The sequence below is a fragment of the Streptopelia decaocto genome (genome assembly GCF_964273445.1).
Source record: "Streptopelia decaocto genome assembly, chromosome: 8".
NCBI lineage: Eukaryota > Metazoa > Chordata > Aves > Columbiformes > Columbidae > Streptopelia > Streptopelia decaocto.
This window is the reverse complement of record NC_138662.1, coordinates 7170723-7188069: the sequence shown is the minus strand read 5'-3', so window position 1 is coordinate 7188069 and position 17347 is coordinate 7170723. Positions and strand designations below refer to the sequence as shown.

General features: G+C 39.4%; 1 protein-coding gene across 1 annotated transcript in view; it reads right to left on the bottom strand.

The window, feature by feature from the left end:
* Positions 1-17347, bottom strand: part of DOCK3 (dedicator of cytokinesis 3) — a gene marked incomplete at both ends in the record, with an annotated part of 194875 nt that overhangs the window by 9302 nt on the left and 168226 nt on the right. Inside the window, 12 exon segments of the mRNA XM_082060424.1 lie at positions 115-267; positions 2242-2323; positions 2861-2996; positions 4562-4683; positions 5924-6040; positions 7336-7419; positions 8396-8575; positions 9026-9112; positions 9529-9695; positions 11019-11160; positions 14608-14712; positions 16600-16686. Coding sequence (XP_081916550.1) covers positions 115-267; positions 2242-2323; positions 2861-2996; positions 4562-4683; positions 5924-6040; positions 7336-7419; positions 8396-8575; positions 9026-9112; positions 9529-9695; positions 11019-11160; positions 14608-14712; positions 16600-16686 — 1462 coding nt within the window.

The window sequence follows — 17347 nt, the reverse complement described above, 5'->3', positions numbered from 1 at the left end:
CTTCCCATCTGAGAAGTGGTTAACTGTAGCATTGTGACTATTGTAGCTTTGTTGGCAGTCTCAGCAGAAAGGCCACGGTTTGGATGGGTCATGGTGACTGAACTTTCCTCTCACCTCTAGAGGTGGTCCCTCCAGGACAGAGATGAGGCACATTGGTGGGGGCAGCGTGAGGAAGCTTGCACGGCTGCCGCCCATGCTGTATCTGTTCTGTGGATAAATAGAGGGCTTCAGCCTCCAGTGTTGTCAATCCAGCACCTTTCACCAGCACTAAATTAAAAAGAATATAAATAAATAAAAAAAAAGAAAAAAAAAAAAGGATAGAGGTGCATTGGCAGAGCTGCACATGTGATGTTTGTGAAGTACCTTGCTCCAGCCAATGATATTGGTCTCTCATTTTCACAAGCATCAGTTACCCAATTAAAAAACAAATCAGAAGGAAAAATCACCAAGGAGAAAAACAAAGCTATATTAACATAGTGGAACTTGAGTGTAAGGGCTTTTTCTTGTTACGAACAACTCCATTCCAAACAGCAGTGTCTTAATAACCAGAATAGTGACTTGCACACTGTGAAACACAAACAGCATCTGAGACTTTACTGGGAGTGAAATCCCGCAGTCAGTGGGTAATGCCTGAATGCTGTGCTCACCTATCTTAAAAGTGAACAAAACTTGCAGAGACAAAATGTTGTATCATAGGCTATTAAAACACACTAATAAGAATTAAAAGTAAAATAGATATATATATTGGAGAATTTTTCAAAATCATTACTTCTCTTACTGTTTCCTCATTTGTGGTCATTGACACTGTCTATTTCTCATCTCTGGGAGGTGCTGTTGGCTCATCCATCAGCACCATACCCTTTGTAGCAGTCATCACTTTGGTTTCTAAGCAACAGCAAAGAATCCAGTGAAGAGGGAAACTGATGATACTGTGAAGCCATTGAGCTCAGGAAGACTGGCACAGCCTGTCACTGTGAGCACTGGGTTTTTTTAAAGTGGAAAACAGCCTGAAATGCTCTGAGCACCAAAACGCCTCAGATGCCTCCAAACATTTAAACCTCACAGGCCAGCTGAGGCGCATCCACTTAAGGATGTGTCCCTGACATGGCAGCCCTGTACTCAGTTCCACCTTCCCTTTCTGTTATGACACTTTCATCTGGTTACTTGACTATCTGAATTGTCATTATTTTCCTTCCAGCCCTTGGTAGTTAGCGAAGCTATTTGCCTTTAGTTGAAGATGTCCACTTCTCACCTTTCTACTCCATCTTATCCTTCAATTAAAACACTTTGATGCATCTCTTTCATAACAACAGCCAGTCAATTAAGATTTTACTGCAAAACAGAGCAAAAAAGCCCCAAGCTGGCCCAAGAGAAAGGGCCCTTCTCTGTATGCTTTGTCCATAAGGAGACGTACAGTTCCCCTGTATGGGAAAAAAGGGTGAGATTTAAATATCAGCTTCTATCTATGACTATGGTCCTGGACACCTTCTTCAGGAACCTGTGAAAAGAGGTATAGAAATTTGTGAACCTGCAATTGAGAATCCAAAATGAGAGGAAAAAAAAACCCAAACAACTTGAATAGAAGTAACCGAAGTCAGGAGGTTGCATGGATGGTTTAGGAAGAAAATGATTAGCAATATGAAGACCAGCTACTGTAACAGGAAAGGCAATATGGGTACCCCTAGAGTCTGTTTTTATATTTTTCCTTTCTTCAAGAATTTCCCAGCAGGGAAGCCCTTCTTTGAGTTCAGTACTTAGAATTCATATCTTTAAACATTCACTGTATGCATATGCTTTTGTATACACACGTTTCTGCTAAACTGCCTCAAGTTCTTTTTTGTGCCATAATTTAATTAAATGTGTAAAATGAATTATTTGTCTTTGTCTTCATGATCTCTCTCTTGTAAGTTCTATACCAAAGACTTTTTGTCCTCCTCTAGATTGCCTGCCACAATTTTGTGGCGGAACAATGGAAATCATTATGAAATTTAACTGCCTGAAACCAGCATGTATCAGAGATACATTCCAAATACTGCTGAAGAAAAATTAAGACATCTATTTCTGAAGAATGAAAAACATTTTTTAAGAAATGATTTTTGAAGAGGCATTCACAGCTCCAGAAGAGACACAGTGGTATATCTCAGCGTGGGTCGTCTTTCACCAGTAAGTCAACAAGACTGCCAAGTTTAGGGGATGCCTGCACGTCCAGTTAACCCTTCGTTTGGGTCCATCCATTCTTACCTCGAGCACTGGAAGGGGCAGAGTTAATCATCTGGGATGGTGCCGAGTGAGTAGAGCTCAGGCTGGAGGTGGAAGGGCTAGCCTGGGACGAGGATAAAACAGAGACGTTGGTGACTGAGCCCTGGTACCGGGAGTTAGGGTAAACAAGCTGCAGGAGGCAGAGAAATCGTCAAGAGAGAACTGAGCAGATCAATGCATTACATATTTACCTGTCTCAGATCACCCAGCGTAGCCTCCGTCTAGGAAACAGCTTCAGCGCAGGCCACTGTTAGTCTGCACGCGGGGCTGTGGGACTCACTTCACCCTCCCACAAACCAAGAGCAATACTGACTGCTTATGTTGAACTGGTCAGATAAATAACATGCTGACTAAAATTTCACTTTCTGAAAGCAACAGGATGATCTTGGACCACAGTATCAACTCTTACTGTACAAATACAGAAGATTACTTCCCAAAGTAAACCTGGCTGAATTACTCTCTCATCTTTCTTGAATAATGTTAGATTCTACCTGTTAAGTTCTTTGAGAAAAATATCACAGGAGAGATCCAAGTGTGTGTATGGGTAAAGCGTACTCTTCCTAAGCATGACTGTCGGTGCTGTTTGTAACACCCGCTGTACCTGCATGTGGTACATGTCCTCAGCAGTCTCTCCCACAGAGCTGTCCGTTAGGATAACCAGGTTTCCTGTTTCGCTGGAGGTGTGGGACGACAGAGAGGACGATGAGTGTCGGACTGAACCAAGCAAGTTCAGTGGGCTGGAATAAAAACAGACAGAACCAGGGCATCATCATTTTTTGAACCTGTGTTTTAATTTCTGAAGCCTGACTTCTTCCAGGCTAGTAAGTACCTGCAGTTACGTACTGCTTCAGGTCACCTCTAGATGTCAAACACTTTTGAAAACTCAGGCCAAATAAGCCTAAATAAATCCATAACGTGAGTAAACACAAAATAAGTGACAATATGGTTACACGTGAGAGAAAGCATGTAGGATGTCGAATTTCAGAATCCAAAGCCATGTTAACATCATTTCATGACGCTGGGTGCATATCTGTTTTGTTTATAACAGAGCGTTCTGAAACCACTCTCCTTTTTAATGCTGAAGTATGATGAGTGGGAGCAGCTTAAAAAACATTGCAAAGGAAGCCAAGCATGAGGCGCACAGGTCAAAATACAGTTTTCCTTATTGCACCTCATGGGCCTCAGCGTTACAGTTGAAGGCAGCTTTGTGGCTGACAGTAAATTAATGCAGCTGGTGTGCAGGCTACACCCTGATCTCACTCATGACATCAGTTCTTCCTTTGTCACTCTGAATCACATACACAAATACATATTTTGTACACTAGAGAATCTCCATAGCTTGCACTAAGAACTAAAAAAAGCTTTACAAAGTGAGGATTTTTGAGGAAAAATAATTTATCAGCCAGACACCAACTGTCAAATGCCAAGCCAGTAAAGTAGTGTAAGAGCTATGCAGTTCTAATTCTAAAAAGAATGTCACCATCGGGGATTCATGTAGTCAAGACCAAGTTTCCACAGCTTTTCATGCCTGCTTTACTAACAGCTGAGCTATGTGGACCCACCAAGGGAAATAAACACAGAACAACAATTAAAATTTCATCACTTCAGTGACATTCCTATCACTGTTTTTTATACTGGCATGGATATGTACATTTTCAAATAATCAATTTTGGCGGGATACAAAAGCACTGTTTTGCCCTGAAAATCCCGATTTTTATCCTCAATCATTATCTCGGGTTTTATAGACAGATATTCAGTTTGAATAATCATCCACATTTTCAGATGTTTTCCTGAGGACTGAGCCATTTTTTGGTATTCTGATCAAAACAACCTGGCAGCCTTTCTTATACTTGGGTTCTGATCTGATCAGAATGCTAAAAAATGATGTGAACATTTTTTGATCCTTAGAAATAGGTGCATACCGAGCATTACAATTTTCCTTTTATGGTAGATAAGAACCAATTTATTTGCCATTTCCATAACAGAAGTAGAAGTTGGAACCTCCAAAGTCAGACTGAATTTGGAGGGTGGAGTGACAGATGTGTGTTTCTGCCTCTACAGTAAGCAAACTGACAGAGTAACACCTGGAGGTGTTTAGCATTTGCTGCAAATTGGATTTCTCAACCTTCTCATTCCAATCCTCAAACTTTAATAATTAGCACTGAATGAATATAAAAGGCACTTCTGCCAAAACTCATCCTGCTCCTCCTGCAGTACTGTTAACCACTTCTTACATCTTTGAATCTTAATGCAACCGTGTGCAGAGGTCCTAGATACTTCAGCAGGAAAAAAAACACGGTACCTGTGTCGATGCACCAGCTTTATGCTCTCTGGGCTCATTGGTCCATGCGAAACCAGAACATTGCTGCGAGGGGTGCTATTGCCAGAACAGGCTGGACTCAGCTTGTCCAAACCAGGTAACTCCTGCAAAGGGAACATACTTGAGCTAAGCTGGTCATGGAAAATTACACATTTTCTTCTCAGGAAAATCCTGATCTGTTTCCATGTTCTCTTCAGTTATTCTGCATTTCCACAGGATAAAGAGCATCAGTGCTTTCAACCTTATTTTCTGGTTGTTTCCAACGCCACTTTCTAGCCCCTGTTCACAGTGTGGCTTAAATTACAGCCACCTACATGTTTCAAAAAACGAATGCGAACTCAAAAAAGGAGATCTTATCCAAACTCTCAAGAAAGGCAGAGAACTCAAACTCGCAACTGCAACCTGCACAGATGTCATCTGCTTTGAAAAAGAAAGGCCATATTTTAAAATTCTGGTGCTGTTATTTCTGGCCATCCTTGCATAGTGTTCACTCCTAAGAATGAAGGAAAAAGCCTTTAAGTTAGAAGCTAACTTAAAAAATACATAATAAAGTGCTAACACAAGTATTTAAAATAATTCTTTTACATTACAGAAAGATATCCTTTAGTTGGGTTGTGATAATGTCCAAGGTAGTGTCTAGGTATCCGTAAAGATTTCACTATACCAGGAAGAGGAGAATGCACTGCAAATTTCTGAGACCCCCCCTGGCAAAGCTGTCTCAAGTACAGTTGTCATGGAGCACTGATGTACAGCAGAGCACACCCAGACAGAAAGGAATCATTCCTAGAGGATGATATTTGTACTACTGCTAAATAACACATGGTGTGAACTATGCTCTGGAGGCAGTTCTGTTGGCTATCTAGAAGCTACAGACCCACAACAGTGCATACTGTGATGACCAGAGTTGGACGTCTAAAGTAACCAACAAGAATTTTTGTTGCTTTCTATATAAAGCCACTTCTGGAGGGCCTAATCCGTGTCATGCTACTCCAAATTATAGCAGTTCTTCTGCAGAGCTCAACATCTAACACCTTCTGCTCATCTTTCTTCCTCCATTTTACATCATTTTCTGCTATGTAAGACAGCAACTGAAAATTAAACTTTACATTTGTTTTGTGGAACAAATAAATATTAAAGATTCTCATTTAATTACAGGCTAAGTTAAGAGACTTACTAGGACTTTCTTCTTGCACAAAAATAAAGAATTCTTTTGACAATTTGGCAATCTAGTAGGTTCAATCAGTGCTGTATCAGCCCAGCTCTTTTGTGAACCTTACTGCAACTGATAAAATTTTAATCATAACTCTAAATGATTCAAAATGGGAAAAATGACTATCAGCTTACATGGTACAGACTGGATCGCATCATCTGGAACTGGTCTATCAGTTTCTTATGCAGGGGACGCATTTCTGGGTGTACAAATTTCTCATGGACTGCCAGACCCACTCCTAGGACATGTACCTGTTAAAAAGAAAACATAAGATCACAAAAACAAATAAATTGTGTCTAAGAGATAGACTAGAAGCCTGTCCCACACTTCTGTTAGTATGCAAGAAAGTGATGTAAAATATGCCACTGCTCATTTACAAGACTGCTGATAATTAAGCAAGTCTAGGGACCTGGCAAGTTCATATTACTTCAACAAGTACTTTAAGTGTGAGACAAGTACATTTATGTCATGTTGGATTACTTTTCTAACTGTAAAGAATTACCAGATTGATTCTCTCTCCAGAGTGAACAGCCTTACGTCCTCACACACATAATTCATCGTGACAAAGAAAATTCCATCCACCCAGTGTCAGAGAAGGGGTCAAAGTTGCCAACAGAGATTTCTAAAAGGAGTTTCTGATAATTGAGCTGCACCGTGGTAGTGCGGCATGCATAGTCACTCTTTCTGTTGCTCATTTTTTATTTTTAAAGGTCACTTCTTCAAAGGTCAGACATAATATTAGTGATTGAATGAGATTATATAAGCTCTCAGATGAAAGAAAATAGTACTGATAGCAGGCTCAAGATGTATATAATTCCCTACATGACCCAAAGTCTGTACAAACAATAACTAATTAATCTTCAGCCATCCTCTTGAGGATTGAAGGGAGATAAGCATTATCTTTATTTCACAGATGGGAAATATGAAATGCAGTTAAGTGATTTGTTGAAGAAACAGGCCTAGTAGCTCCATTCAGACTTGGACACATTGTTTAGTGGGTTATATCTTGCCAAACTTTCATTTAAGAGCGATATGAGCTTCTGATTTCACTTCCATCAAAGCATCCAGCTAGCTTTATCTACCAAGATATTTCATGAAGACACTAATGAAAAATACAACTGCAGATAATATAAATAGGCATTAAGTTTTCCCATGTAGCTCTGCCAGTTTAATCTTGTCTGACCTGGCCTGTCTGACTGTCATTATCTTTGAATTTTACTGGGAAAACATAATTCAAAATGCCAAAAATGAATGGCAGGATTGAAATCTGGCAGGACTGAAATCTGGCAGGATGTCTACTGGATTATAAATGGAGACTACAAAATTAATGTACTTTTAGCCGAGCTTCACTTCATGTCCCATAAAGTAAACGGCTTGTTCATAAACTCCTTGGCCACTTCCCCCCTTTTTTGTTTAAATGTACTTTAGATGTCCTGTACTGTAATTCTTTGTTTCTGAATGAATCAGTTGGATCTGGTGTGTTTTGACTGACTGCTGATGAATCCAGACACTGTAGCAATGTTGTTTTGCATCTGAGAAACAGTACCTGTTCCTGCATGAGTTCCTTGAGCTGTGTGATCTTCTCTGCATCTCCAGGGTGCTTTGTGATATAATCTTTATCAAAAAAGGCCTGTAGGAAAGAAAAGGAAAAAAAGCCTTCTGCTTACTGGCAGGTATTTCATCACAACTTGGTGTCAAAGGAGGAGAGGAAAAGGTCTAAAAATCTTAGGCAAACTACATACATAAGTTAATAGCAGCAGCTCAATTTTACTGCTTTTAGCACTCTGGGATCCAGGTAAAGCTACAGTACAGTTTTAGCAACCTTGGTGATTCTGCTGAATCATGAATCTGATCAAGTTTCCCCATGTAGTAGTGATGAGCAATACCACTAAGCCATGTACCATCTAGTTATTTCAATTTTATACAGTTTCCTTCATATAACTGCCATAAGTTAAAGAAATTAAGTGAGTAATGTGGTCTAATGTAAAGAATGAAGTGCGTTCTCCTCACGGCTCTGTAGGAAACACGTCCCACACCTCTGGGCCATCTTACAGTATTTCATCCTAGACTTAACCATTTGCAAAGCAGAGTTTAAGTAACAGCTTGCCAAAGATTATAGTGGATAACATACTGCATTTAAGATCATTTCAGGGTTACAGTGAGTCTGACCTTAGGCTACAAAGATAATGGGTGAGTAGCACGAATTAGCAGCTTTTCCTGATTTCAGGCGCAATCTGTCTCGATTACTATGAGTGCCACTGCCTCTATTTCAAAATGGATTTATAATGAAAGCAGTATAAAAAAATCTGCTTCAATCTTTTACCTGCCAAGACAGGATTTCCAGGTAAGCAAAGTTTCATTCTTGAGAGCCCCAATGCCAACTGCACCTACTGCAATGCAATAGCCCAGCTCCACCTTTGGATCATCCTGTTGACATGTGGCTATGCAAGCACTGATGCAGAATAACCAAGCAGGGTTTTAAACACATTTTTAGATAATGTGCGTGAAAAGTTCTTATCTTATTAAGTCATACCCTCTTTTAAACAGAAATGGAAATAAAATTGAAAAAAAGATGACACTAAATTCAGAAGCAGAGCTTGGCTTACCTCCTGGTACCGTGCAATTCCCCCATTAACAGCTGCATCGATCACTCCATTCAGACACATGCTGAGAAGATTAATGTTACCATGCATTTGTTTATGCTGGTACTGGCTTATCAGTGTTCTCAGCTCCTGGTTTTTGTTCTCAACCACTTGAATGGCATTTTCCAAAGGACTTACTTCAACCTCAAAGGCAAAAAAATATACTTTAATTCCATAGACACTTCACTGAGATTTATTATCTTCTTTGCAATGAAATTATACTCTAGGATTGTTCAGTTATCTCTTAGTTGTTACAGCTTTATTCAAAATGAGCTACGTTAACAAACTCTGCTGGTGGCAGTGCTGTATTTCACGTCACTGGGTTGCGATAACTTATTTCTGTATACTGAAGACATGGCAACAATGCAATTATTCCATCTTTTTGGCACTATCTCTATTATACTGTCATGTTCCCTCCCTGGTTACATTCAGCAATTATTTAGACTAAGTGGTGGAAAAAGGACATACGTAAGCAATGGTAAACTTCATCATTTTAAACTGCAAGACTTCAGCCAAAGGAGTTTTCAGTTCCCTATCCCATGTCCTCAGTAACTCATCATTTCAAACCCCAATTACAGGAACTATGGATGTTACCAGTTCTCTTCTCTCCACTTCAAACCAACGAGAGATCCCAGGCAAACTGTGAGTCAAGGTCAGAGTGGTACGTTCAATCCACAAGCTCTGCAAAGAGTAAGTGAGGATGTGAGGTGCACAGCAAATCACAGTCACATCATCTGTTCTCCTACTACAGGTGCTAAGGGGGTGAAGTTCAGAAAATGTTAACTTACTTGGCATAATATCATACTGAAAGTCACTTAACAACATAACCAGAAGTCAGTATAGTCTAGAGCAACATGTTCAAAATTTCTAACAGCCAAACAAAAAAAACCCATTCTTGCTTCAAAATGCATTTCTCTTGGCACTAAGATAACTCACTTTTAAACTGGACAATGCTTTAATCAGGTCAGGTATATAACCACTGGACTCAACAGCTATTTGTTTCAAATCAGGATTACTTGAAAGGCTATATCAGCATAAAATAATAAGACAGTATTTGCCTTGAAGAGATTTAAACGCTGCTTATTTGCTACTTCTACCTTAAATTCATTCTCTTTGTCCTTTGGGCCCTTGTGGAAGGGCCTGTCATAGCGGAATTTCCGGATGTTGTTGACTCGGTAAAAGCTCTTTATGCGATCAGGGACACGGTCCATTTGCAGCACATCTATATTGTCTGGGATGGGAGTCACTGCATAGATCTGTAAATCTGCGAATTATGCAGTCAAAGAAAGCCACAGGACATCAACCAGGAAAGCTAGCTCTACTGTGGAAATAAACAGGATGGTGAATTCAGAAAGTTGCACTTCTCTTTGGATTCCAACGCTCTCCTTTTGCAAGTGAAACAACAGAAGGGTAGACTAGAGCTACTGGGAGAGTCTTCAGAGTTACAGCACCGCACAGCCAGATTAACTAAAGAGGAAAATACCTGATGATGCAGACAGTATGTAGTAACACATCCAAAATACCTACCGCAGTCAAAATATCCAGTTCCTGTTAGTTTTAATTAGAACTAGGTGCCTCGTTTATGTAGGCACTTCAGTGCATGTCAGTGTGTTAGGTACCTAAATATCTAATATTTACCTTTGATAAATTTCACCTTAGATACCTCAGCTTTGTGTACAAACCAAAGTTTCCCTAATTTCATCAATTTACAGTCCAGTTTAATTAAACTGGATTAACCTCAGTATTACAGACAAGATCTCCGCAAGCATAAACAAACCAACACCCCTCTTTCTATGAAACTATCAGTGTCACATAGCAAAGAAGAGTGAAAAGCATGTGCTATGTAAGACAAATGGGAAACACGAGACAATTTCAGGAGATTTTACTTGCTGACAATGTCTCTTTATGGTTCAAGTCCTGCACAATATCCTTGCTGTTGTCACACAAGCCAAACAGCAGTGTTCTTGACTAAAATCTCCCAAAGACTCTGCAGACCCACTGAATGTTACGTGGTTCAGTCTGTAAGTGTACACAGCATTCTATTGGTTGCATCAAGTCACAGCACAGATTAGCAATGAGAAGAATGAGATTCAAATCCTTAGGCATGAGAGAGTTCATCAGTTTAAAAGAAAGGGAGACTGCAAAAAAATAAGACTACTGATGTGAACAATAAACACAATGGTAAAATAACAGTTTGCAATTAATATCTGTTCTCAACAAAATGCTTTTCAAGAGAAGGTATCAGGAGTGCTTTTAATAAGACAAAATGTGCATTATGGCAATGCTCTTGGTAAAGGTTAAAACACGGATGTGACCAAGCAGATGTGAGCAAGCCCAGCTGTTTCCCTTACACATCAAATATGACCTGCATTACTCCATGAATAAAAAGGGACAGTTCTCTGCAACAATACATAGCACAGTGAAGCAGTTAATGTCTGCTGTAGTCAGGTGTATGGTTTTATCCTTATCCAGCTCTACCTGAGACACTCAGGAACTGAGGTGTCCAAGTTGATGATCTTTTTGTTACCTTCCTGCTCTGTGCTCTACCACAGTTCTAATGACAGTTTGCCCTTTCACTGAAGGATACACTGGGCATCACACTGCAATATAGAGTCATCCGGGTGGTTGGGATGCTGCATCGCAATGGCTTGTGGGAACTCGCTCAGCATCCTCTGCTGGAAGGCTTCCAGTCTCTCATAGTCGTGGCCCCGACACACATATTCTTTGTTCTGCAAGAAGGACAAGAACATTAGTCTCCTTAAAAGTAAGTTAAATTCTATCAGCTTTTATCTTGCTTCAAATTCTACTGCTTCAAAACCAAAGATAAATGAAAAAGTCAATATGCTAATATAAGAGTAAAATGTGCATTTAATACAGCTGATATATTTTATCCCTTCCTTTTTCTGTACAATGTATTTCATCAAGTGATGAACAAGTAGACTATTCCACTGATCTCTCAGCAGAAAGATGCCTCTGATCCATACACACATAGCATTCAGTTCTATTTTAATTTCTTATTTGCTTTTTAGACAACTTGAAGGCACTGTTTTTTAACTAGACCAGACTGAAACATACTAACCAAAACTTGAGGCTAAGTCACCAGCTCAGCTGTCCTACGCGGGGAAAGCTGCTGTCAAATACAGTTTATACCAACTGGATAAAAGTCCTGAGGATTTCATAGAACAGACGGAGACATACGTGTTTATCAGTTATCCTCAGAGAGAAGTTGTAACAAACTGTTCAGAAAAATCATTGTTTAATCATTGTTGTATTGTTGCCATACAAATCCACCTCTGATCATGCCGAACAATACACCCTCAGGAACTCCCGTGTCTGTAGTGGAGTAATATGGAAAAGCCTTACCAAGAATTCTCAGTGGCCACTTAGCAAATTTCCCTTCAGCCCTAAAAGCACTTTCCTCTCGATGAACAAAATGTCATTTCTACCAGTAATGGAAAGCTTGCATTTAGATATGCCTCTTGAGGCATTAAACCACTTGTGCAGAGCTCTTGAATGCTTTGTGAGCCATCTCAAACTTTGATCAGCAAGACACAGGATTCTAAAGCCCTCAGTGTCATTAAGATTGTATTCCAGTGTCTCAACTCTATTACCACAAAACACAATTTTGCTTGGTGTTCATGTGTCCTAATGCAAGGTCAGTCAAAGCAGGCAAATTATCTAATTCTGGTAGTTTTAACTCTCATGCACATTAAAAATGAATAGAAGTATAAGGAAATTTTTCACCTTCATGGAACAAAGAAAGAATCCCAGCAAACAAGAACAGTTCCCTCCTTCTATTTCTTGCATTTAGAAGCTGCAGTATATGCAACGATGTTTTGTGAACTGCTCTGGAAAAAGGTTCTGTCCAAACAGTTCTTGATCTTGTAGCACAATCAAAGAGAAAGTGACAAAAAACCTGATCATAAAACATGACCAAGGAGTGCAGTTATCTTTGGCTTTGCATTTCAACTGTATGGAACGGATCTCCTGTTCCAGCTGTGACATATGCCACTTTGTACACATCAGTCACAGCAACCAATGAACTGGGAGAAAAACTGCATGATGAGTCTCGACAGTTCAGTCTGTAATGCCCAAACTTTGCAGCTATTATTAAATTTGGAGTGAGTCCATGTTTGAAGGTGAATCTATTCATGACACTTACTGCATTCTCTATTTTAGCTTTTGACTGCAGCAAACCAGAAAACTGTAGGCCTATAAATAAAGTTATGGTGGTTCTAAAAATAATGCCCTGAAAACACCTCAAAGCTAAATTTAATAGACTTTTCAGACAGATGCCAACAGAGGATCTCAGAACATGGCTTGTCAGGCCTCACTTGAAGTTCTGCTAGGTGGAAGACATGGATAGTTTTAATTTACTTATGTAGGAAGGCTACAAATAGATGCAGAATTCATAGAAACATGAACAATGACTTTTCTAGACAAAGGGTCTTCAAAATCAAATATGTAGAAAGAAGTGGTTATTTCTCTCTTAAACTATACAACAATAGAAAAATAAATGAGAAAAGGGCATGGAGTTACTTGATCACTTTAAATCACTCCTATATCCATTTGAAAATTTTAAATCCATGTAAATCTTTTTCTTCTCTAGAATAGCTGCTTCCAATCTCTTTACAGTGTGATCCACGCTGATGTGATTGCTAATGGGCTTAGTCTGTGCTTCGCAATGTGTGTGCTGTATGGATCATTAGAGAGAGAAAGGAGGAGGACGACTTTTAATGAGATTGCTACATTAGTAATCTGCTATCAGAAGTACTGCTACCAAATATAATTGCAAAATTAACAAGGATTATAATTATGTGTGCTCATGTTCGCTGTAAACGTCTCCAGCCAAGTATCCATATTGTTATACTGTTTCACAAAGAGTAAGTGCTGCGCACTGAACACTTGTGCAGGTGTTGAACACATACACCGTGCAGGGTCCAGAACTGTAGGATCCATGACAGAATAAGCTGAACTAGATTCACTGATAGTACTTCAAATGTAGGAATGCTTATATGCCATAATGACTTTGTTGTCATTCATTTTCTGAAACATTTGTTGTTAGATATGTATATATATTAAAAAAAAAAAGAAATTGTCAGTTTGTCTGGAGATCCTCAGGAAAGGGCATCTCCTGCTTTGTGCTGCCACACGCGTGGCTGCCTCAGATTCCTCTGCAGGTGTGGTCTGCACAGCGACTCACGCCGCTGCATTGTAGCACTGCTCAACTGCACCTTTGAAACCACACTTTATCCTCCAGTATTTTCACCTTGATTAATTCCAACTTGCCTTTAGTTCCCCTGCTCGTGTTTCCGTTAGAAGACTGTAATTAAACACCAGTGTTTAAATCCTAGTTCAAAAAACCCAGCAACTTGGCAATCAGAGGGAAACTGGAGTGCTGTTTTCAAAATGGTACACAGTTCGGCTTTTTGTGGCTTCTTACTGTGTAACTCAAGAATGGTACTATCTCTTGTCAAATCACTCTTTAAAGAGAAGGCAAAGGAGCACCTCCAGTCCTTGAAAGCATGGTTCAGGGTAGCATGTCCTGTCAAGCTAGATGGCATCTACCCTCAATTTTCAAACAGTTCTGACAGCAGTTGTCAGATTGTATTCCTTTCTTGCTCTGAATTAGCAACGAGACATTGTGTGAACAAATATCCATTTTAAGTTTGATGCCTTATTAGGAAAATAAGATAATTTCACATTTTAAATGGATTGAACAATAAGCGCAGGGTGAGGACATGTCCAGAGAAGCTGCTACGCTTTTTGTTGAAGAGAGAGGAAATTTTCACTTGTAGATGGCATAAGAGAGTCATCAGTCTGGTATTAGAATCATTCTGTCATGTGAGACTTTTTAAAGCATGATAATTTAAGATGATGAAAATGAGTTGAGTAATGACCCAGCATTGCTGCAATACAGCATTTTGCTTAATATAGAGGCAAGTTGTGCTGCATCTGCAGATTGTCAAAAATACACACAGTCGTGAGTCAAATTTCTGATCTCTGTTCCTAAGAATGTTCCCAATGGACCACATCCTTCAGCCAGAAAGCTGTGTCTGTTTGTGTAGGCATAAAAAACAAGATGAATGGCAGACATCCCCACAACAAAAATGCAAAGCCTTCACTGCTACTCTGAGTCTGGTCACTTTGTCGTATTTTATATAAGTTCAACTTACTCGCAGGAAAAATGGGAATTTCCGACCATAAAAACCAACTCTGAAAAACTCAGGTTCTAAGCGCTGTTGTTCCATGATATTATCATAATAGGTAGCTTCCATTTTCTGTGGATGAAAAAGAGAGCTGCTATCAGATCCTTAAAGCTGCACTTAAAACATTAGAATCTCAAGACACATTAAAATATCACATTATTTTTGCCCCTACAATTTTTTATGAAAAGATCATAATTTTTTTAAAGAGAATAATTATAAACAGTCTATATGGTGGAACAGGCTATAGTATTATCATACGCATTTTACATTTCTGGAGATCACATATGAAAATTCTTCTGCTGTATCTAATTTTAAATTAAACAAGTCTTGCACATAATTTTCTTTGCATTGCAGAATTAATGGCAAAGCTGAGATTAAGATCTATGTGGCCTGTCTCACAGTATCCTATTCTCTCTCACAGCTCAAAATCTGGAAAATTATATCAGTTCAATTGGGTTTGCCTTAATTCAGTTGAGGGGCATGAAAAAGGATGAAACAAAATTAAATCTTCTACAGCTCTGTGCACCAGTAGATTTAACATGGAAGAGAAAAGGGGTTTGGAAAAAGTAGAAGGACTTTTCCCTAGTTCAGTTACTAGTTTTGTGGCACTGTGCTATCATTTGTATCAAGAGGGGGATTTAAAGACCCCCTGCCAAACTCAATCTCTGTTGAAAGGCTTGCAGGAATTTCACTATAGCAAAAGACAGATTGTAAAGACAAGAATCAGTTTGACATCATTGCTCCACTGCAGGAACTCTAACAGCAACTTTGACTTAGAACACTGCATCAAGGTTTCGTTCTTGGTTCCAATAAAAATAAAATGGAGAAGGTCCCAAAGTCATTGCAGGATGAATAAGGGAATGTGTTGAATTTGATGCGAATGGCATAGAGAAAACTTTTTAGAATGGGGAGAAATTCAAGTTAACACAGATTTAGGGAACTAGAATAGAAAACAGGTCACATAGGTGAGTGAAAGGATGAGGTGAACTGGTTATACGGATAGATGCTCTTCACCTGCCTGCTGATTAAATCCATGTAAGGAGGCAGCAAGAACAGCTCATTTACTGATGTTTTAGGAAACAAAGCCTTGATGCACAACTTGTCTAAGCCTTGTTAATAGGTTAGTTTGCTCATCATTCGTGATCACTGTGCTGATGTGGTATTTTATATTTTCACACTGCCCTATTTTAGATGTCTACAGTAAACAAGTGCACAAGCAAGATGGTCATGTGCACTCTCTTCAGGGCCACTTTGAAGAAAACAGATTCTTCAGAAGTGCAGTTCATGAGACCCAGTTAGATGGATATCTTGAGAATAAATCTGACTTCTGAAGAGAATTTAAACCACTGTGTAAAATAATACATTCACACAGAATAAATCTTGAATTTGGACGCATGCATGCTTCCCCAGGGGACAAAAGCAAATGAACTATTTTCACATTCATAAAGCTTTTACATAACAACCAGGACTTTGTCTCATCAAAGAATGATGCTGCAAATGTGCCCTGATTTAATCATGCGTTTTGTTTTACCGGAGGACCAGATTCTTGTAAATTGACAAGAATGCCATAAATGTTTGCCTTCTCCATTCTCTCTCGTTCCTCTTATGCTAACTGAGGGAAAATCTATCCTTCATATTTTTGGAATTAAAATTAAATATCAATACATTAAAAAAAATCTATTTTAGGTAAAAATATATATAAATGTGCAACTGCAACAGCAAAGTCCAGATCCTATGTGTCTGCTGTCCCCATATACTCATGGGAGTTCACTGCTAGCAGACTTAAGAATTGCTTCAGCGGACCTACGAAGTTACCAAAATGACTCACTGGCAAAGGAGTCAGTGGAGCTATATAGGTAATATGTTTATTTTTTAAAATTCAGAATGTTCTGACAGGAGAGCAAAATTCCCTGGGGAATGACATGAGAGTCTGCAAGGAGAGGAACTGCTGCTACTCACCCGAATCCAGCTGAGGCTCTGATAGTCATAGAGACTTTCGTACTGGATGGCCAGTTCCCTGCACAGCGGGATGCCAAACTCCCAGCTCTGCGAAACCAAAGCAAATCACACTCACAGCAACCGGAATGTTATCGCCAACTCAGCTGAGGGGGGAATATGGATACTCGATTGTGGGAGTTCATTTGGTATGAAATGCCAGGGATTAGATGTGAAAATGCAAAGTGATGAAACTGTTCCCATTAAATATCAGATTAATTCCTTCTTCAAGACGGTAACGGAGGCATAACGTTCCACTGAAGTTACACACACACTGCTTGTTACTGACAGTTCACTCATGAGACTGGGGTCTTATTTGGAGAAATATAATACAACTCACAATTTTTCTTGTTAACTACCCCTCCAGTGCACCCCCAATATCTCCTTTACTTTCTGCACTAAAACTCCCTGGAGTAAAGAGTTAGTGCTCAGCTGCCCAGCAAAGTGCTTCCCCTTCCCAGAGCTGCTACTTCCTACAGAAAGCAAGAAACTGTGTCAAACAGTGGGAAACACTCAAATACAGAGACAGAACATCCTCAGAACTGACTTGCATTACTGCACTGAGTGAATGTCCATATTCAGAACTGAAACCAAAACTCATTTATTTAACTTAAGAGTCTGCATGCAGCAAATCTTTTCTAGCACACCATGCTCACTGCCCTCAGAAGTGGGAAAGAAAGGGCCTGAGTCTGGGCATGTCCACACTGAGAGA